This window comes from Bacidia gigantensis (assembly GCF_019456465.1).
Source record: "Bacidia gigantensis strain McMullin 20006 chromosome Unknown contig_231, whole genome shotgun sequence".
Lineage (NCBI taxonomy): Eukaryota > Fungi > Ascomycota > Lecanoromycetes > Lecanorales > Ramalinaceae > Bacidia > Bacidia gigantensis.
In genome coordinates this window covers 544,473-565,805 of record NW_025408598.1, presented here as the reverse complement: position 1 = coordinate 565,805, position 21,333 = coordinate 544,473, and the positions used below count along the sequence as shown (strand labels likewise).

General features: G+C 49.4%; 8 protein-coding genes across 8 annotated transcripts; 2 read left to right on the top strand and 6 right to left on the bottom strand.

Moving 5' to 3' along the window:
• Positions 1–945: 945 nt before the first annotated feature.
• On the bottom strand, positions 946–1,647 carry KY384_004177 (uncharacterized protein; the record flags this gene model as incomplete). Its single annotated transcript, XM_044812683.1, has 1 exon — positions 946–1,647. One exon carries the CDS (start codon positions 1,645–1,647, stop codon positions 946–948), a length of 702 nt encoding a protein of 233 aa, XP_044670103.1.
• An 886-nt stretch (positions 1,648–2,533) lies between these two features.
• KY384_004176 (uncharacterized protein) lies at positions 2,534–4,165 on the bottom strand (the record flags this gene model as incomplete). The annotated part of the gene is made up of 1 exon (XM_044812682.1): positions 2,534–4,165. One exon carries the CDS (start codon positions 4,163–4,165, stop codon positions 2,534–2,536), a length of 1,632 nt encoding a protein of 543 aa, XP_044670102.1.
• A 534-nt stretch (positions 4,166–4,699) lies between these two features.
• KY384_004175 (uncharacterized protein) lies at positions 4,700–8,771 on the top strand (the record flags this gene model as incomplete). Its single annotated transcript, XM_044812681.1, has 6 exons — positions 4,700–4,985; positions 5,046–5,543; positions 5,596–5,665; positions 5,718–6,204; positions 6,252–6,615; positions 7,819–8,771. 6 exons carry the CDS (start codon positions 4,700–4,702, stop codon positions 8,769–8,771), a joined length of 2,658 nt encoding a protein of 885 aa, XP_044670101.1.
• A 384-nt stretch (positions 8,772–9,155) lies between these two features.
• On the bottom strand, positions 9,156–10,522 carry CYS3 (cystathionine gamma-lyase cys3; the record flags this gene model as incomplete). The annotated part of the gene is made up of 3 exons (XM_044812680.1): positions 9,156–9,761; positions 9,812–10,345; positions 10,391–10,522. The coding sequence occupies 3 exons, from the start codon at positions 10,520–10,522 to the stop codon at positions 9,156–9,158; spliced, it is 1,272 nt and encodes a 423-aa protein (XP_044670100.1).
• A 294-nt stretch (positions 10,523–10,816) lies between these two features.
• Positions 10,817–12,364, bottom strand: KY384_004173 (uncharacterized protein; the record flags this gene model as incomplete). Its single annotated transcript, XM_044812679.1, has 1 exon — positions 10,817–12,364. One exon carries the CDS (start codon positions 12,362–12,364, stop codon positions 10,817–10,819), a length of 1,548 nt encoding a protein of 515 aa, XP_044670099.1.
• Positions 12,365–14,429: 2,065 nt separating this feature from the next.
• Positions 14,430–16,240, bottom strand: KY384_004172 (uncharacterized protein; the record flags this gene model as incomplete). Its single annotated transcript, XM_044812678.1, has 2 exons — positions 14,430–15,836; positions 15,932–16,240. The coding sequence occupies 2 exons, from the start codon at positions 16,238–16,240 to the stop codon at positions 14,430–14,432; spliced, it is 1,716 nt and encodes a 571-aa protein (XP_044670098.1).
• An 861-nt stretch (positions 16,241–17,101) lies between these two features.
• Positions 17,102–18,561, bottom strand: KY384_004171 (uncharacterized protein; the record flags this gene model as incomplete). Its single annotated transcript, XM_044812677.1, has 2 exons — positions 17,102–17,328; positions 18,195–18,561. 2 exons carry the CDS (start codon positions 18,559–18,561, stop codon positions 17,102–17,104), a joined length of 594 nt encoding a protein of 197 aa, XP_044670097.1.
• A 676-nt stretch (positions 18,562–19,237) lies between these two features.
• Positions 19,238–21,280, top strand: ATP1 (Alpha subunit of the F1 sector of mitochondrial F1F0 ATP synthase; the record flags this gene model as incomplete). Its single annotated transcript, XM_044812676.1, has 6 exons — positions 19,238–19,309; positions 19,465–19,631; positions 19,702–19,758; positions 19,808–19,928; positions 19,978–20,585; positions 20,641–21,280. The coding sequence occupies 6 exons, from the start codon at positions 19,238–19,240 to the stop codon at positions 21,278–21,280; spliced, it is 1,665 nt and encodes a 554-aa protein (XP_044670096.1).
• Between the last annotated feature and the right edge of the window lie 53 nt (positions 21,281–21,333).

The following is a 21,333-nucleotide window of genomic DNA, read 5'->3' as shown; positions in this document are numbered from 1 at the left end:
GAATGCACCAGGGCGATTTGATGGGTTGATTCCATATTGATGACTTACGCTTACTAGTCGCTGCGAAAGGATGGAGCTCAAGGCGTGATTTTACAGAAGGAAGTAAAAGTGGGATTCACGACATATTGTCCGATTCACACATGTCTCAGGTTTCACAGAGACATCTATCATGATGCGCACGGGTGTGATGGTCAACAAGTGTTCAAGATAGGAAGGCACGAGTGTGTAACCCACTTGCTCGCAACACTTGGGGAGGGCGAGCATCCGATTTTGCCACCGAATGGCAAGTCAACACAACATCGACACCATAACAGACAACGACCTCGCGCGAGGAGTAATTCCGTCAGATCTCTAGTGAATACCGTAGGCTGGGACCTTGGCCAAATCATGCGATTGATAGGGCAACTCAATTTCACCCATCCAATTTGAAGCCCAAACTGGACTGTCAGTGTAGTAGTCAATTCGACGCTCGAGCTGGACCAACTAATCACAAGATTATGACTAGTCAAAACATCTGGACTGTTGATAAAAGGGTAAAATCAAAGATTGATCACATGGAAAGTGCTCACCGCTCTAAGCTACTGATACGCTCAGAATCTCCCAATCCTCAACTTGAAAGGCCAGCCCCTCATTAGTGCTTCAGTGCTCAGATTGGACTGCCATTAGATGGGTCGGCCCTGAATTGGACCAACTTTTGAAAGGACAATCGGTGGATTTGCTCAAACAATTGGAGGTCTGGTACGTCGTTGGCCACACTGCTCCTTAGATAGAGCTGAGGCGCAAAAAAGTATAGAACCTGCTGGTTGAGAAGATTTCCACGTCGCATCAACAGAGACTGTACTTAACACTTGAATATGAATTAGACCTTTTATTCCTAGGCTGTTTGCTCAAGTAGACATCAATCACCGTTCTATGCAAGGGGTATCTCGGGCTTCCCAAATCCTTTTACGCCGCATCTCTCAAGTCCCGCTTGACATTTATAATGTACTTCATGCGACCCAACGCATCGATCATTTGACGATGCGTGTTGTTAGTTGTCTCGTCCTGATGTCTGGCCATCTCTCTGATATGCCGTGTAGCCTCCTCCTGCTCAGCCTTGTACGCTTCGAATTCCGCAGATAATTTATCTTTGGCTCGCCTGGTCCGCTCAGCCTCCTTTGCCATTTGCTCCATGACCACTTCCATCTGCATGAGCCTTCGCTTGTCGGTTTCAATTGTGGATTTCAGGCCCGCAAGGTCTGCATGAAGGGTTTTTGTTTGCTTCGAATACCGCTCTTCAAGGCTTCTGAACGATTGGGAAACCATGTCGTACTGAGTAGTCGCCCTCGAGCATTGTTCTCTGTCTTCTGCGGCTTCTTTTCTCAGGGCTTCTACCGTCTCATCTCGTTCCCTCCTTGTCTCTCTAGTCTCTCTTTCCGCTCCTTCTCGCCGACCTCCTTCAGCCAGTAGATCGTCTCGTAATTGCTGTATCCGGCGATCTCGTTTTACGAGAAGTGTAGTATCCGATTCATGCATTGCCGTTAAGTTAGCATTGGACAATTGGAGTGACTCTAATGCCGATCGAGCGGACTCTCCTCTCTTTACTTCCTCTTCGAACTTTACAATGGCCAATTTCTTTTCGCGCTGCAACCGATCATTGTCATTCATCAGTCTCTCGATAACTCTACCAGATTTTCCTCCCGTGGTTGCTCGTCCGACCGCGGACCAAGGATTTGCGGAATCAGCCTGCGGGGTACCTCTATCCGATGATGGACTGTCTGAAAGGCTGGAGTTGACGTCCAACGAGGGGATCAATATGGCTGGTGTTGAAGGGAAGGGTGTAATGCTGTGTTGCGGTTCATATTGATGGAGATGCTTTTCTGGGGTATTGGGGCCGGAGAAGGGGGAGGTTGTTCGCTTTGAGGAGAAGGAGCCCCATTCACGGATGGCGCATCATGCTGTTCTTGGGAGCTGTCAGAACGGAAGAGGTGATCGGAAGTCATAGGAGATGACACAAGCTCGTCCAGATGAATTTTGGGAGCCTCTGAGATGCGTTAGCTACCAAACTAGGTTGTGAAGAATACTAACATACCGAATGCCACCTTGTAAGCTCGAAGCCGGATTTTGTCCGGGCTGTACGGGATGTAGCCTTTTTTAGGCATTGTCACCAGAGTGTGGTGACAAAGGAGTATCTCTGAGGCTTGGCGCAGTTTGATACTCCAGAACAAGGTGCTGACGGACGAGCTCGTCTGTCAACTTGTCCTTGAAGTGGATATCCGGCAACAGAACGCGCACGCATCTTGTCAGTGCTGACATGGGGGTTACGAGCGGCAAAACGATAGATCTATGCGTGGACTTCTCACGTCTTAGAACAGGAAGCGGTTATTGAAGCGAATATATAGGTAAACATCCAGTTGGCGCTAGCGCCGGCTAGATCTGGAAGCCAATCACACTGAGGCTGAATCTGAGCCTAATCGGTTTTAGTTATAATTTAGTTACCACCAGGTCAGAAACCTTTGGCTCTTGAGTGAAAGCGACATTAATGTTCGAAACCTCATGTGCTTTCTTTGCGGCGTTTGAAATCAGCACCTCTCCTACTGCTTCGATTCTGCGGCTTCCCTAATTTTCCTTTCCGCGCCCCTTTTTTCACTGACCCCTGGGTCGCTCGATAGCCCTCAAACGCCAAAGATGGAGGAGCTTGTGTATCATCAGATGATTTTTGCGATCTCTTTCCCAACTCAGCTGCCTTTGCACGACCAACTAGCTGCGATGTCCGGTCATATGATTGAAGTTTAGGTAGAGCGGCCTGGCCATGACTGAATCTCGACTTCGATCGATCATGCCTGACTGTTGGCTGCAGTTTCGTCGGTCTATCGGCTCTTACGACCCGTAATTTCCTCGGTAGCATTGGTGGGAACATCTTCTCGTTGAGAAGTAGAGCTTTCTCGACTGCGTTTGAATCCTCGCATGGTGTCAGTGAACGACCTAGGCCGGTGTAGATCACCCTTACCTTAAACTGAACATATGCAAAACCCTTCCCCACTTGAGTCTTTTTGTCACGAATCATGCGTACCGATTCTACCTCGCCCATTGTATTGAAGGTCCTCCATAAACCCTCTTCATGATCCGCTGGATGCTTCCCCTTCTTGCGGCGTCCTGATCCATGTGCGGGTTCGGCTTCAGCTTCACGCATGTTGCTTTCGTCGTCCACGAAGCCTAGATTGCCCACGAAAACACACTTCCGATGATCTTGATTTCGGGGTCGGGTTATATGGTCAGCACGCAGATGACGATTAAGTACGACTGTGCCATTAAGTCTGCGAGCAGCTTCGAGTGCTACACGTTCAGTGTTGTAGATGGCATAAGCATGAGTACTCCTCGTAGTAGCACTCATTATATCCTTTTTGGCGTAGGCAGCCTTCCTCGGCAGGCGGCCCTCACTGAATGGCGTCGACCGGAAGCGGAGTGATTCGACAGTGGCTGGATTTGCTGTGCCATCCGCTTCAGAGAACGAAATCAGATGCTTCAGCAGAGACTTTCGTGCAGTTTTCGAGGTTACGGCTTCATTAGACACATTTGCAAAAAAGACTGTTCTTGCGCTTTTCTGAAGCTCCAGGTCTTCTTTTGAGCGCCCTGCTTCTACGTGCCGAGGAATATCATCGCCCTCCAACAGCTTCCTCGTTTCGTTCTTGGATATGACATTGCCGCCTCCACGAGGAGTATTGAAATTATCAGAGATAGTTGAGGGAGAAGATACGTCAGTGTCTTCATCTTTGCCCTGCCGAATTGTGAGTTTCGAATTTTCTTTCAGTTCATCTTGAGCGAGCCGTCGCAGGTATGTCGTTTCAAGATCGTCGCCATCACGGGCTCGCTTACGTCTTTTTGGCGTGCGGTCTCCGGTGTCCCCTTCGCGTTCACTACGTGATGGTTCAGGACGTGCCTGGAGCGGAGACGCAATTCTCTTTTTGCGGGAAGCCTCTTCGGAGCCCCGAGAATCCCTGCCACTGGACTTGACTAGAGGCTGGGTTGAGTTAGAATTAGATTTGAAAGGTCTTGTAACGATTTTAGTGGGTCCTAACTGAAAAAGTGAGTTTTTGGTGACAAGGCACTTCAAGAAGAGGTTTACAGAGGTCTTGAATAGCTGAGCTATCTGATCGTCCAGAAGCGGCGCATGGTTGTCCATCATTACTGCCTAACAAATTCTAGTGCAACTCCTCGAGGGACTTGTTCAATATCAACACACAATACTCCCAAGGTAGAAGAGATGCAGAGATATGAAATCATGCCTCTCATACAATTGAACTGACGCGGGGGATCATGGCAATATTATTCAGAGTTTTGAAGGATTGCTTCATCTGACACACTTGAAAACACCTTGACCTACAATCGTATATAAAAGGCAACAAGCTGAAATCCCTTCAAGTCGTTCTGTTCTAATGTGGCACATGAGAGATAGACTGGCCTCGTTTACATGTAGCTGCAGGAACAATTCTGGGTATCGCTTGATGCATTCCCGTCGACTGACCGAATGGCAAGAGTGTTCTTAAATCCGACTTACAACCGAGGGTTGAAAGACCGCCCAACCCTCAGAATCACTATGCAGACTCAGCACGTGTGACAAGTGACAAACGTTCTGATCATTCAGTCAAGACTTGCGCCGTTGGCGCATCAGCCTCAGTATACCGTCTCCTCACTTCAATCAACCTCGAACCACTTCAAAATGTCTACAGCTACCGCCCTCACTGCAGATCAAGCGCAGACCACTAAAGCCCTCGACCGAGAGAGACGGTCCAGTAGCTTGAGTGATCTCGAAGAACGCATAGACAATGAGGAAATAGATCACATGGATTTGGTCAAAGAGGACGACCTCGAAGCTAATGACACAGAGGCAGAGACAGAACGGCTCGAAGACACCCCACTCACGCAGCGAAAACACCAGGACGTGCTCTTAACGTCTGCAGCGGGCGTCGGCCTGATCAGCAGCCCTATATCGCCTACTATGATTGGTAAGAGTCTTCTTGGTTGGAAATGTGAAAAAAACGCTCAATACTGACCTCTCCTCCTAGATGCCCCATTGCGAGCCATGTCCGAAGCGAGCTCGTTAGCAGTGTCCAGCGAAGAGGAAGCACACCCAATCTCCAACACTTCCTCCCCTAGAAAGCGAAAGCGTTTGAGTTTCGATGAAGGCAGCGAAAGCCTACCAAGTTCTGCAAACACCGGTTCTGGTGGGAAGAGCCGGTTGGGCAGCGCTTCGCCCTCGCCCGCGCCGAAGGTCTCTCGAACTTTGCTCGTCGACGAAGCCCAGGCGGATAGTGCCAATGTGGATGAGGCACAACGTTTGCGACCAATTCCCCGAAACGATTCCAAGTCCAGGACAAGCACTAGAAAATCCAAACAAAACTTTGCGGAAGCGGATGAAGTTCACCGAGGCGAAGATAATGCTCAAGATCGGGACAAAGATGGTGTAGATGACGACGGTGTTCTGTATAGTAACGGCGAAGATCAAGACGGCGAAGAAGCCGTAGACGCTGATTTGGACCATTCTGGCAGAAGCGCAGAAGATGGTATGTCTCAACCTGCCCTCAGCTCCGAACAAGTCACTCACCGAGCTATTAGTTTTGAAGAAACGGTCCGCGCTTGACTCTTTGACCTCAATCGAGAAGTCGTTTGCAACAATGAGGGATAAGTAAATATCTACTAGCACTGCAAACCCTTACGATGATCTGACATTATCACAGGCTCTTTGATGAGCGCCTTGCCGCGACAAATGAAGAGTTAGCTCTGCTTCAAACTCCGGGCGTACTGCATCCGGAACTCCTCGCAATGAAAGAAGTTGTCGACCACCATCGAAACTTAAAGATCGAATACCAGCAAACCTTCTTGAAATATAAGCTGGAAACGCTACAAAAAGAAAGCGTTGCCAAGAAGCACCAGATTCTCTCTCAGTACATGCAGACTGTGCGAGATATGAGAGACAGATCCCTAGATCAACTCAACAAGGAATTCTATCAGGTACAACGAGAGAGAAGAAGTGGAGATGGTGACATTCCAGACTACTTGTACCTTTATACGAACAAGCGATCTCAGCAAATCACGCAGCAGACAGCTTACAACAACGAAGTCTCCATTTTGTCAGGCGTTGCAAAATATGTTGGCTTTCCGACTGCGCCAAACATACAGAAAGTGAGGACGGACGAAGCAGAAGAAGATATGCGAAACATGGGCGTAAGTATTCCACTACCTACCGTGAACGCTTGACTCAAGTCTCGTAGGTAATCCTCATGCCTCCCCAGACGCTGCCAAACAGATTGTCTCCTGCGCCGGTACAGCGACAAGCACCGAGTGCAGAGGAGCATTTTATTGAGCGCCACGCGTGGGCAAACCCTAATCATCCAGCACACAGGCAACAACGATTGCAGATGCATCGACAAACCTCGCAACTATCACAGGCATCAACGCCTGTAAGTACCCCGGTCCCCAAGAGCCTACCAGGAGGAGTCAAAGTCCAAGGGTCTGCCTCAACAATTCCTGACCTGCCGTCTGATCAAGGCACTTCCAAGGAACCGATAGCGATCGCGGACGAGAGGCCTAGGGTTGGTCCATCATTGCAAGGTAAAATATTTGAGCAAACACCGAGTAAGCAAATTGGCCCAACGCACGAGATTTTGCTGTTAGGTAGAGAAAGTCACGGGAAAAACTCCTCCCCCCACGATCACAGGACATCAGCAAGTCGCCTCGGCCCCACTCGCCTTCAAATGCGAGACGTTCTCTTATTCGAGACAGTCAAACCCCACAGGTGCTACCAAAGCCACTTCCTTTCACCCAAAATATAGCAGCGCGAGCGTCACCTCCTGTGCGTCTCCCCGTGAAGGTTGAGGATGTTGGTTCAACAGCGCGACAATCACCCGTGCCGCATCAGTTCAGCAGCCCGGCACCTCTACTCGCGGCTGGAGAGGGACGATGACAGTGAGGCAACGTCGGAATCGTCTTATAGGATAAGTTCAAGCATAGCGATGGCGCCACATAGATTAGATGATAATGAAGGATTTGGCGGAAGGCTTGCCTCGGTGTACAAATCTAATGTTCCGTGAGCTCCTCATCAGCAGCAATGAGCAGTCTGGCAAGCGTGCGATTCATGGGAGAGGGTTTATAATCATGTGTAATTGAATGCAAAGCACTGTGGACTCATGAGGCGAGGGACGCGACTAGAGTGTCTGCTCGTCGAATCGCCAATCATGATGTAGAGTAAAACGGGGATAATGACCCATAATTTCCTCCAAGTCGTTCTAGTATGGCTCTAACTCAACAGCACTCCACGCAAAATGCGGGCAGGGGACTTTTCTCAAATCAAGGCATAGCTGCAGGTCATGAGATTTTGCGAACTGATCGTCCACTTTTAGCAGCCCTCGACTCTGCTCGTCTCAAAGATGGCTGCGCGAACTGCTTCTTTTGGTCACCAAACGATGCAGCCTCAAATGACAATCGTTTGGTGACAGCGCATGGCGAACAGACAGATCATCAACTAACCTTTTTGAAAGGTTGCCTTGGATGCAAGGTCGTCTCGTATTGCTCAAAGGTAGGCGTTCGTGATTTATCCTGCTCGATCTCACTGCAAGCCTATTTGTCGACATAATGACCTTGGGTTGAAGAAAGATTACTCTCGCTGTCTCTCAGCTTTCTCTCATTTTGAAATGTAGAACTATGTCTTACGTCCAATCGCGTCTTTTCGAGCCAGAAAACGTTGCAAATAAATGCTGTTCTTCTAGGTAGAAGTACGAGGCAAGACTTAGGCCAATGAATCTGAATTATAGGACTGTCAAACCAACGACTGGAAGAAAGGCCATAAGCATGAGTGCAAAGTTTACACGTCCCTACATCCCAACGTCCTCCCCAACACAATTCGCCTGCTCCTCCGCCTGCTCCTCCGCTACAAGCATTCCAATCTCCCACCCGAAACCTGGAGGTCCTTCACCGCCCTCGAATCCCACACAACCTCCTTTAAATCTAGCAAAACTAAGAACTCCGACAATCTGACAACATGGCAAACAATCACCCTCATGTCTCAAGCAATTCTAAAGTACTCCTCCCTCGACATCTCCCCGGAATCGATGCAATCCCATCTCGCCCGCGTCATGATCAACACCCACACCCTCACAACAGACACCTTAGACCCATTGGGCCTTTGTCTCGAGCCTAAGACCGCTATGCTCAACCACTCCTGTACGCCGAACAGCTACCTCATCTTCTCTGGCCCAACTCTCTCCCTTCGCTCTCTCGTCGACATACCGAAGGGGACAGAACTCACAATCGCATACGTCGACACGACGAACCCGACCCTGAAGCGCCAGGCCGAATTACAAGAACGTTACTTCTTCACCTGCAACTGTCACGGCTGTTCCAAAAAGCTCACTAATAACGCTCCTGATCCCCGTCTAGAGGATCCACGTATCCAGCGCTTGTGGGCAGATGTCACGGAATTGCAATCTGGCGCTGCTTCTCTTCCTCCGCTAGAAGCAGTGGAGAAGCTACGCTCAGCGCTCAAAATACTGAAAAAGGAAGATTACCTGCCTTCTCAACAGCCTTTCGCAGCGGTGTTGCATTCTTTCTTCCTGAATGCCGTGGCGTGTCAGGATTGGCTGCGGGCCCTAAAATGTGCTGTCAATGCGGCTAGGCAGGTCGAGCCGGTGCAGTATCCCGTGGAGCACCATCCGGTCCGGGTCGTGAGGAAGTGGGTTTTGCTAAAGTTGGTGGTGCAGATTGTCGGATTGATGTTGGAGGGGAGGAGAGCGTGAAGGGTATACTTGAGGGGGCTGTGGGGACGAGGCTGGATTTGAGAACTGTGGCGTTGGGTTTATGGAAGGAGGTTGAGGGCTTAGTGGGAAGGAGTCACGGTAAGGAAAGCCGATTTGCTGAGGATGTGAGGGTGTTTGGGGTGGAGACGGAAATGGTAGGACAGGTATGGGATAAAGGGGCGTACGAGAGGGGATGGGAGACATTGGGTAAGATAGTTGAGAAGATGAAATGGTAGGTGAGACAGATTTCCCTTGTACTCAGAGATTTCCCTGATATTGATACAGTCTATATGCCGTCTATTTGGTTTGATTGCGTTGCACAAAGTATCTCGTTTCGATGTAGAAAATGACTTGCGTACTATTCCAGTAATTCTGATCGTCGTGTCATCGAGCGTGTCCATTAGTCTGAGGTTCCTTTAACATGCCCGCTACCTTCGGACCTATAACAGCTTTTTCAAGCGCCTGTAGCACATCTTTCTTGAGATCCTCTCCGTCTTCCACCCCACAGCTCATTCTCACAAGATCATCCCATACACCAGCTGCTTCCCTCTGCTCTTTGGGTATGCCAGCGTGCGTCATGCTACTAGGCACCTCAACTAGACTCTCGACTCCGCCAAGCGACTCAGCAAGAGTAAAAATATTGACTTGCTGGCAGAACCTTTCCGCAGCTTGCGGCCCGCCCTTGATTCGGAAGGAAAGCATGCCGCCACCGAGTCCATCCCGGTGCTGCTTCTGTACGATTGAGTATTGCTTGTGTGTTGGCAAACCTGGATAGTTGACCAATAGCGTATGAGCAGATGAAGCAAGAGCGTTCGACACGAGAAGTGCGTTGCGAGAAGCTTCTTTTGCGCGGAGGTGTAGTGTTTTCAAGCCACGGTGGGCGAGCCAGCAGTCGAATGGCGAAGGGACGGCGCCTATAGCGTTCTGGAGGAAAGTGAGACGGTCTTTCAGGTCCGGGGAATTGAAAGCTGCGCAGCCCATCAAGACGTCCTGTGTTTGATGAGTATCAAGTCATGTTCACACCCGGGGGATTGACGCACGGAATGCCCATTTATGTATTTCGTCACCGAATGTACCACGATATCTGCCCCATGATCCAGTGGGTTCTGTATGTACGGACTCAAGAATGTGTTGTCTACCACAACCATGATTCCATGCTGATGAGCTACCGTTGCCACGGCTCTGATATCCACTAGTGATAATGTAGGATTGCTTGGGCTTTCGATCCAGATGAGTTTCGTCTCTCCTGGCCGTATCATATCTGCCACATCCAGCTCGATACTAGGAGAGAAGGTGACTTGCACGCCATGCGCCGCGGCGACTTTGGTAAAATATCTGTGCGTGCCGCCATATACGTCGCTGACGCTCACGACGTGCGAGCCTTGGGCAAGGGATTGAAGTATAGTTGCTGTTGTTGCGGAGCCAGAAGAGAATGCAAGGGCATATTTGGCGTGCTCGAGTGCGGCAATTGCCTCCTCGAAATTGTCTCTGTTCGGATTGGAGCTACGGACATATTCATATGCGCCAACGGGCTTCCCAACGGAGTTCTGTGCGAATGTAGTTGAGAGAGAAAGCTAATCACCATCAGCTTAGAATTCTCTTTCTTCGATTCCACTTACAGATTCAATCACAGCACCTGTCGTGGGATCGTGGGGACTTCCAGCATGGACTGCTAGCGTTCCGAAATTGGCAATTGGTGATGGAGCTCGCGGAGGGGTTTCAATTGAGTCTTGAACTGCATGAGGAGACATTGTCAGAGTGTTTGGTACTTGGTCTATAGTAGAGAAAAATCTCACCAGCCTGTGAGGCTTTTTGTACTCTACGAATTGCACGAGGAATGAGTGGCTTTGAAATGAATAAATTATGCGGATGACGTGCTTGTGCATATCTAGTGCCAAGGCTTTGTCAGCGAAGACGCACGCGTTTGAATGTCATGACCTGTGGCCAGATACTTCGATCAAAGGGGTTGGGAAATATGTGGAAATACTGTCTGAATTTGGGTATCATCGCACGCTATGTAAAGGAATCTGTAACCCGTCTTCTTCTCATGCCAGCCCTGATTCTTCTTTGGCCTTGCGGTCACTTTCAGCTTCATTTTCTTTCTCCTGGTTGACCAAACGCTGGTACAAACTGATTCGCGTCCCCTTCTGTTGCTCTTCTTGTTGATGTCGCTTTGCCTTATGACCACGCGGTTTCATACCTGATTGCTTATGAGAGAATCTACAACGGCCTCCATATTTGCACTTCCCAGAGCGCGCGAAGGAGTGGCATGGTGCCTTAGTCCTGACCTGCCGCTCAACAGGGGGTTCTACTGCTTGATCTTGTTTTGATGTCATTTGCTCCGGGGTCTGGGCGTCAGAATCTGTCTCTGAAGGAGAGCTGCCGCTCGAGGAGGTCCAGTCATCGGTGTCACTTGCCGACATACTGGCGCTCGAGTCGGAAACAGAGACATCTGACTGGAATTTGAGCTCACGCTCTCCACATTTGCTGCCATCCGCAAGCAGAGAGTCTGAGGCATGGTGGCCTTGCTTAGATTTGACACTCAGATCAGGTGTGTCCGGAGAAGTCTCGTCACCGGCGATTGCAGTAGCAATGACAAACCCAGCTGATGCTGCCTGCTTGTCGGTGTCGCAAGCTCCTTTCCTATCTCCACCCTCCGATGAAGATGGTACAGCTTGACGTTCGGCAGCGGCAACTTTCTTTTTTTCGACAGCAAGCAACCCTCGCAATCTCTCTAACTCGCGCTTGGCATTGTCAGCCTGTTGCTTCTGCGTTTCCCTTTGCCTAGCAGCCCCTTGCGCAAGCCACTCCTTTTCTCGTGCCTCTCGCATTTGACGATGCTGCTCCCTTTTTTCCTCTCGGGCTGCTTGTTGCGCTGCCTGTTCTTTCCTCTTGACGTCCTGGACAAGCCGCCTTTTCTCCATAGCTTCTACAACCCGTGCCTGAGTCGGCCACCTTTTCTTACGTTCTGCAACCCAGCTCGCGATCTCTGCAGGATTTCGAAGGCAGATTGTCTGACCCAGATGGGCGATCTCCAGTCCAGATGCACTAGAATCCTTGATGGTATCAGCCAGTTTAGACTCTTCATCTTCTTCGTTTTCATCCTCGCTTGATTCGTATCCGGCCTTCGGAGTCAAGCCCAAAAGATTATTCTTGGCCTGCGGCTTGTTGTGTTGAGATGGTCCCTTAGAATTGATGCTTCCTGTGCCTGGAAGAGACGAAGAAGGGCCCGGAGGTAGAAGTGGTTGATAAAAACTAGGTACTGAAGGTGCGACACCGGATCCATTGGGCTGTGTGTGAGGCTTTGCGAAGGCGCTAGCATGATTACGCTTTTGCCCTACGAAGGTAGTGCTAGCAGAAGCATATGTGCCCTGAGTCTGAGCTGACGGTGCTTTGGGTGAATTGTATGTTCGGGGTGGCGGACCGCTGTTTGCTCGATACTGGCTACCAGAAGGAGAATTTTGAGCTGATGGAGTGCCAGCATGCTGTGGGTCATTTAAGTTGCTCGGACCGTTGGACTGGACAGAGCCTGGGAAACTTGTTGGAAATGTCGTATCTGAAGTACCCAACATCATAGCTTGATTGCCTTGCATCCTACCGTATTGATTGTTGCCATGTGTCAAACGATTTGACCCAGATGGTGCAGTAAACGTGGTATTTGATCCTCCTCTTCCACCACCTCTTATTGAGCCTCTACCTCTTCCACGATTCCTGTCATGAGGAACACCAAATCCTCGTCCGCCTCGTCCCTTCGAATGTCCAAAGGATCCTCGGTGTGATCCCCATGGCTGGTCGAGGTGCTGCGACTGAATCTGTGGAGGAGGAGGTGGCGGCGGAGGAAACGTGAAATGGTTTGATCCCATCACAGTCTTCGGACTCCGAATGCCTCATCCAGGGCCCCACATCGGTCCTCTAAGGCCATACACAAGTTGCTGCTCGACATTTCGCAAGACCGAATCTCCCCTTACGGTTTGCTTCATCAAGAATTCCAACATCCGACCTGCAGGGCCCTCGGAGGGCGGCCCGTAACCTTATCATTTTTAAAGGTGTAAGCCCACGAACAGGGATGGGAAAGCTAGTCACTTATTGGTGTTCCTAATTCATCTACCAAGGATTTCCATTTAGGACACACTTCTCTTCAGCTTTTTGACAGCGACGAGCGTTGTAAATCATTATGCAACATGTTTATCCTTACAAAACTTTCGGATCTGGTCCAGATCTCCCCTGAAGACCTCAGCAAGCCTAGCTTGCAAGCTATTGAAGACAACATACACGCTAAGTATTGTAATAAAGTACAGGACATGTCTCCTTATGATCAACAAGCTTCGCTCAATTTGAAAGGTTATTCAACGTATCGGTCTTTGTATCAGCGTTTACGACATCTTGGAAGCCTCAGATGGCCGAATTGGACAAGGCACAGGCATAGTGAATGTTAATGGCAAGTTGCGCGCCTGCATTTGACCAAAGCTGCTGATTCTTCCGTTAGTAAGATTTCGACTGGTAGTTTTCCGACCATTTGAGGGCGAGATCATTGTTGGAAGAATTAGCAGCGCCAGTGACTTGGGAATAAAAGGTCTGGGGATCTTCTTCTCGATTGTCTTTATTTCGTTGAGAATCCTTAGTACGACTTGATTTTTTCGACGACATACTAGTACCACCAAATCTTCTTTTTCCTGATAGCAAATTGTGAGTCCCGTGCTAGGCTTACCACAAGCTGTCTCTTCCAACTTTATTTGACATCGAGACAGTGTTGTCCAAGAACAAGTCTGGACTTGGAACACTGGAGACGACACGTACTACTATGACAAAAATGAAGAGGTAAGAGTTCGTGTAGAAGCCGAGTCGTGGGCGGATCTGTCCCCCTTACCTCCCACACGACGCACGGAAGAAACTATGCTGGAACGGAAAAGTCCGTATAGTATCACGGTAAATCTCTTTAAGTATTGTACTAGGACCTGCTGATGAGTAAAGGCTTCGATGATGCAGTCGGGACTTGGACCTATCCCCTGGTGGTAGAGCCATGTCTCTCGAGTCGTTTTGCCTTTTGTGGTACGAGCGAATATGGATATGGGGGACTAAAGACATAGGCTGCCTCATGCGTAAATAACGATATTGGCTTGCCAGTGAAATGTTGTTGGAGGGATACTATCGGACTTCGAAGACCGCTGCGTCCGAGCTCCGACACCACAACGCGGTATATTTTATGTCATTGAAAACCAAGATCCTACTAACTAAAAGCTTTCGACAAACATGACCACGAAATGACAAAGAAAGGCGAGGAAACGATCCACGAGGCCAAGCCTCGCAGTGATTGGTGATTGGATGGCCAGGTTTCAATATTGCATTCTTCTATGTCTTTCTGAGTCTGCCAGAGCCAGCAATTTGTTTTTTTTAACCGAGAAAACCACCGCAGCTACAGCGTGCATATTCCGTGTGCCACCAGTCAAGACGATAACAAGAGAAAAACAACCACCGTCGCAGATCTATGCCACACCAGTTGAACAGAGAAAAGACTGCCGTAGCGTTCACAAAAAACTTACATTCGCATCTTGCTGCACGAATTCCACACGTAAATCATGTGTCCTCATCTCGATCATGGACATTGCTAAAAATCTTCCGGGGGCTCACTGGCTTTTACCCCGTATAAGTCTTGACAGCCTAAGCACTGTCACTTTCATCACCAAACCCCCAATTTCGCGATGCCCCCTTCTTTCCGCCCATGCCATCTCCACCACTCTTGATACCGGTATTCTTGGTACGATTGAAATTTTCTTTGTCATTCATCTGTGCCGAAAGGACCTGGGCATTGGAGCGTGCTGGAGCAGGAGCGCCCTTGGGTGAGTCATCGGTCATTTCCCACTGGGCACCCATTTGGTTGACGACCTTTGCGCGAGCGCCAGATACATGCTTTCGAGACTCCTTCTCATTCTGGGAAGGAGAATCGTCGGTGTAGTCAAAGTGAGGATTGAAATTCTTATTTCGATCCTTAAGATTTGTGATCGAGGAGAGTGGCCCAGATTTTTTGCCGTCCAAGGGAACGACTTGGTCATTCTCTGTTGTGGCACTCGTGTCATAGAGCACATTTGATCGCTCTTTCGTACCCGCAAGAGAGCTGCCAGGACCGCGATTGCCCTTAGGGGTGCCATCATCCTGAAATTCGAAGTTTAAGGCAGCATCAGGGCGAGCTTTATGCGTCGGCGCACGATGAGCTGGGCTCTCCTCTTCTTCGGGGTCTTTCCAAGCGGGCTGTTGCGGTCCCTGACCAGCACGTGATCGTGAATGCGGCTTCTGAGGAGTTACGAAGTCTTCGAAATCCCATTGTGATTGATGCCTCGTTTTTGGGCGATCGGTCGTTGGGGTCGGAGCATCGTCTCCGTCGCCAAATTCGAAATGGTTGTACTTCTTAGGGTCTGGTTTCATGGCCCCTCCTTTGCTAGGCGATCTCGGAGTTGTAGGATCATCTTCGGTCTCGAAGAGTCGAGATGGCTGGTAATTCTTCCCAGCTCCACTTTTTGGTGCAATCGGCGGACTCATAAGGCCGCGCTTTTCCGGCGATTTTGGGCCCTTACTAGCCTGGTTTGGAGACCCTTCGCCCACGAACAGATCATGATAGTCCCGAGGGGGTGGTTTGGCTGATTGAGCTTTCGGTGGCATCATACCATTTCCTTTTTTGGGAGACTTCGACCGACTCTTTCTTTCGCTATCAGATTCATCTCCTACAAAGAGATCGCCATAGGGACGGGGTGGTGGCTTTGCTGATCCTTTGGGAGCGGTGACCCTCGGAAGTCCTGTCTCCTCCTCATCATGGGGTGCAAACAGCGCTAAGTTCGCATGCGGATCCCTAGTGACATTATTGCTTTGCGATCTTGGCTTTCCCACAGCCGCATCCCGTCCGGCATTGCTCGATGCAGCGGTGGAGGGACGACTTTGTTTGTCGCTGTTGGATACATTCGACGTGATGAGTCGTGCTTGGTCTTTCCCATCCCGAATGGGCCAACTTTTAGCTCGGGCCCCAATGACCTCGACCTGCTTAAGGAGGGAACCCTGATCCCAATAAAGACGGATCTGATGAATCTGTCCTAGGGAGTTGAAATGAACGATATGAATCTAATACACGTCACTTTGAAGCCCTCGAAACTATGCTCATCTGCTTGACTCACTGTAGGAAAGATGACGATGCGATCAGCTAGAAAGTTGTCGTCCAGACCCGGCAAGTATGCTCCCCCTCCCGATATGAACTCTACAGTAGTCTCAACATCAACGCTGATTGCATTGTCGCCTTCAATGCACCCAATAATCTTTTCCTCTTTCTTCCTCAAGACCTTGCTCTGCGCAGTATTGTGTCTTGCAATTGCTGCTGCAGAGTTGATGGTGGTCAGTGTGGGGATGTAATTAAGGGCGGCGTTCTCGCCGAGCGCATCTGCACTGGGGCTTATGAGATACTGCTTGTACGCATTTCGGAGTGCCATCTTGCGAGTTGACAAATTTGTCTTGATGGGAAGAGGCTGTACGCAAGACTTAGTGCACTGAGAATTATATCGAGAACTGTGTTTACTTGATTTAAGGTTCCGGCTTTGATAGCATTGTATTGACGAATCAGGGCGTGTTATTTTGAGAAGGCCAGGGCAACCGCTAATGCAGGACACGCATGCCATGCACGAGGTGCAGCCTTCAACCATAAGGTCCGCCGCCCTCCCTTCATCTGTAGGAGCAATCAAAACCGCTCAACTAGTTCCCTATATGGCCAGTCGAGCTATGGACTGGTGTGGACGGTGGAGGCTTGAGTCACCTCCAATCATGCGTCCAGTACGTGACTTCCTTAGGACGATCGATAACATAATGACACTCATGGAGACGAAGTGTAAGTAGATCGCAAGGAAGAAGGGCAACGACCCTTTCAGGTCGTAGTCTTCGTACGTTTGTCATTGGTCCCTGTGTGCGCTTTTCCCCAGAGCGTCTGGTACTGTATGCCAGAATGCAAATAGGGCTCATAGTATTCATGAAGATAGATATGGCTCTACACCTCCTTCTCATTGGCCTCCTTTTTCGATGAAAAGAAGCCGAAAATGGAGCTGAAATCGGTGTTATCGGCTTCACCTTCGGCTTCGTTGTTGATTTCGTGGCCGAATATATGAGTGCACGTTCTTCTCTGCCTCAATCGCTCACTACGCCTTGCTGGTGCCTCCGCCCTTTCGCGTTCATAGTAGTCATACAGTTCTTCTAGATTTGCTTGATGTCCAGCCCGAATATTTCTAGGACTACCGGTGTTAAAAACCCTGAATGTATCACTTTAGTCTCGTATCTTCACGGATCTTACCGGAGAGGACTGCCTACTCCGGGAATTTCAACTCCATATGACCAACAAATGGTGCCGTCTCAAACAGGTGCCGATCTTTGCCCGCCTCCTCGACAAACTTGATATTCATGTAGGTCTTTCTTTTGAAGTCCTCTTGCATCGAGTCGTAATAGTGAAGCCACCGCGTAAGTAGTGGCTGTTTATCGGGGTCCCCATGAGCGTATTTGTACACAGCGAGTGACAACGCCAAAGACGCAATGGCTATGTAAAATGGACGCTACGCACTCATGTGAGTCCTCTGCTAGCCTGCGGAACTTTTCAAGGACGAGGGATGACTGCAATGCTGAACTTACACCCATCGGTTCAATCGCCGGACCGTGATCGCCCAGGTTGGAGTGATGAGTCCCTGCAGCATGACGTGTCTTTGCTTTAGTTTTCTTTCTGATCTATTGATGGTCAGAGATATAGCGCCGAAGGCGTACTTCGTTCGTGTGTGAATGGGCTCACTGACGTTCGGCGGCTTTTCTTTAGCGTATCCACGCCATTGGGATTTTAGAGGAGTAACAACGTGCCGTGTGAGCTGCGACCGTAATGGCAGCAATGAATATGTCTTCTGCATTTCAACATGGGGGGTGAATGCAAGTAATCGCAGACGATGAGCGTCTCGGAGGGACTGAGGGGAGTCTCACTATCCGGCTATGCGCCAAGAAATTTTCCGAATCAAGATAGCTCGAAACGATCTATGAACTAATGGCACAATGCTATACCTATCAATAATATGGAATTCACTAAATGTCTACAGATTGCAAGCATTGTGTCTGAAATGGGACTTGAATGCCACATCACTGGCTACCTCTCCATCGACGTCAGGCTTCGCTGTTGCACACAGCTCGAAGCGCCTCTGCTCACCTCGTTACCAGAATTTGTGCGTAGTGCGGAGTTCTCCATGGTCAGGATCTGTTTCCAGTCTCGCGATTTTACCAGACTCAATTTCCATTTGGAAGGTCCTTTTCCTGCAGTGGAAGAATTTGAACGTTGGAGACCCTCATCCGCGCATCTAACTTCGACCACACTCTTTACTCAGACCATCTTCCTGTTCCAAGAAATGTCGGATACAATTCAGGGACTTCGTATGATCTTTCCATTCGTAGCGCGACCATTACCATGTAGTTTTGATTGATGGAATTTGTCGACTTCCTTCTCCACGGCCTTGGCTATTCGTGACTGCAATCCAGGCCGGTAGCCAAATAAGAACAGTATCTCCATCCATACGAAGAAAGGCGCTAGGAAGAAGGCTTGTACTAAATTGTCAAGGAGCGCTGGGGCTCTACCTTCGAAAATTCCGTGGCCTACGAATTGTGCAATCCAGCAGGAAATATGCAGACCAATTGCCCAGTAATTCGCGGTCGCACCATAAGAATCAGTTAAATGGTTGGAGAAAGCGGCCCCTGCGAGGAGTAGCGGCGCGAGAAGACTACCCGCAACAGGCTCCATTAAGATATATAGAGTTGCATACACCAGTGCAGCTATCGTTCCAAGAGTGGGCGGAAGGTTTGGTATGATTAGTGCTTGAGGCATCGGCACCAAGGGTGGGGTATTGGTGCCCTGTTCAAATGGTCATCAGCTCCTAGATTCAATAGGTGATACTGTTTCGAAAGACTCACAAAGAGAAAGGCGGTCATTAGGAGCCCAGGCACACATACTATATGTATGGCTTTGTTGACCTAGAAGAAGGCTCTTAGCGCAAATTGATAGCGAAGCTTTTGCAAAGTAGTATTGTACTGGAGTATGATGATACTGGCCGTACTGCTTAATGTCAGATTGTAGAATGATAAGCAACACACAAAACTGCGATCGTACAAACTCCAATTGCTTTTCCAAGTTCAAAGCCATATTATGCTTTGACAAAAGCTCGAACAATTGGCTTTGAGGTCCTTAGGTAGGGAACCGGTGCCTTTGCACGCTGTCATAAGAGTGGTGAACATATCCTCGAAGTCGGGTTGAAGCCTGTTATGACTGAATAGGTCTAGTGCCTTGGCACCGGCTGTTAAATGCTTCTCCCCAATTTTGACCACAGCAATACCAAGCTCTCCACTCTTTTATTTTCCTCTCTCAATCAGGAGTGCAAGCTTCTCTGTACCTTGTTATTCTTTGAACAAGCTAGTTCAAGATGTTGCGGAGCGCGCTGAGGCAGTCTAGCCGCACGGTCGGCGCAGTGTCTTCATCTGGCCGAGTCGCAGTGGTGAGCTTTCCATCTCATTGTTGAGCCAGAATACAAAACAGCAGCTCGAGCATGCTTTCGTCTTCCAGACAAATATCTCTTAAGGGGTGGTCCGCAGTCGTCATCGCCAATGAGCGTCAATTGAGTAGCAGCGCTAATTACCTCAACCATCACAGTCCCGAGCTTCAGGACCCGCGATACTCAATGTCTGTCAAAAGCAAAGCCGTGGATACGCAGAAGCCAAAGCCGCTCCTACTGAGGTCTCCTCCATACTCGAACAAAGAATTCGTGGCGTGCAAGAAGAGGCCGGCTTAGCCGAAACGGGTCGTGTCCTGTCAGTTGGGTGAGTAGCAGGCGGAAATGATAGCCTTAGCGTATCTGCGAATTAGCTCTTGATCGCTTACATTTTCTAGTGACGGTATTGCTCGTGTGCATGGTATGAACAACGTCCAGGCCGAGGAACTTGTCGAGTAAGTAGGTCTGGCGAAATATGGGGCTACATTCTCACCATGGCTACAGGTTTGCTTCCGGCGTGAAGGGAATGTGCATGAATCTCGAAGCTGGCCAAGTTGGTGTCGTGCTTTTTGGTTCTGATCGTTTGGTCAAGGAAGGAGAAACGGTCAAGCGAACAGGACAGATTGTACGTTGGCATTCTTCTGGCGGTTGCACTTTGTCTAAAGAGTTTCAAGGTCGATATCCCTGTGGGCCCTGCTATGCTCGGGCGTGTTGTCAATGCTCTCGGCGACCCTATCGACGGCAAAGGACCCATCAAAACCACAGAGAGATATCGAGCTCAGCTAAAAGCGCCGGGCATCTTGCCACGAAGATCTGTCAATCAGCCAGTTCAGACCGGACTCAAATCTATTGATGCCATGGTACCGATTGGGCGTGGTCAGCGTGAATTGATCATCGGTGATCGTCAAACTGGGAAGACCGCAGTAGCTCTGGATGCCATCTTAAATCAGCGGAGGTGGAATAACACCAGTGACGAAACCAAGAAACTTTATTGCGTGTACGTCGCAGTCGGGCAGAAGAGATCGACTGTAGCACAGCTCGTGAAAACGCTTGAAGAGAATGATTCGATGAAATACTCGATCATCGTCGCCGCTACGGCTTCCGAAGCTGCGCCCTTGCAATTCCTTGCGCCATACGCCGGTTGTGCCATCGGGGAGTGGTTCCGTGATAATGGTAGACATGCCGTTGTGGTTTACGACGACCTTTCGAAGCAAGCTGTAGCTTATCGGCAAATGTCTTTGTTGCTTCGCCGTCCGCCTGGCCGTGAGGCCTATCCTGGAGAGTACGTGCAAGAAGCAAAAGTCTTGTGGTTATTCGCTCACTGACACGTCTCCTAGTGTCTTCTATCTCCATTCACGTCTTCTAGAGCGAGCTGCCAAGCTCAACGACAAGCACGGGGGCGGCTCCTTGACTGCTCTCCCAGTTATCGAGACCCAAGGTGGTGATGTCTCCGCCTTTATTCCTACTAATGTCATCTCAATCACAGATGGACAGATCTTCTTGGAAGCAGAATTATTCTACAAAGGTGTACGCCCCGCTATCAATGTCGGTCTTTCGGTTTCTCGTGTTGGTTCAGCTGCCCAACTCAAATCGATGAAGCAGGTTGCAGGATCTCTGAAACTTTTCTTGGCTCAGTACCGTGAAGTTGCAGCCTTTGCTCAATTTGGTTCTGATCTCGATGCGGCGACGAAGCAGACCCTTAACCGCGGTGAACGTCTCACAGAGCTACTGAAGCAAAAACAGTATCAACCAATGGCAGTCAATGAAATGGTTCCCCTCATCTATGCTGGTGTGAACGGGCTTCTCGACAGTGTTCCGGTCAATAAAATCCTGCAATGGGAAGCAGATTTCCTCCAACATCTAAAGACTAATGAAACAGGACTATTAGAATCGCTGGATAAGGAGGGTCAAGTCACCAAAGAAATTGATGCCAAAATGAAAGATGTCGTCACAGAATTCACCAAAAGCTTCACATAGAGAATTCGCTAGTAAGACTCTTGTTCAGATCAGTCATCCTGGTGCTGATGCGC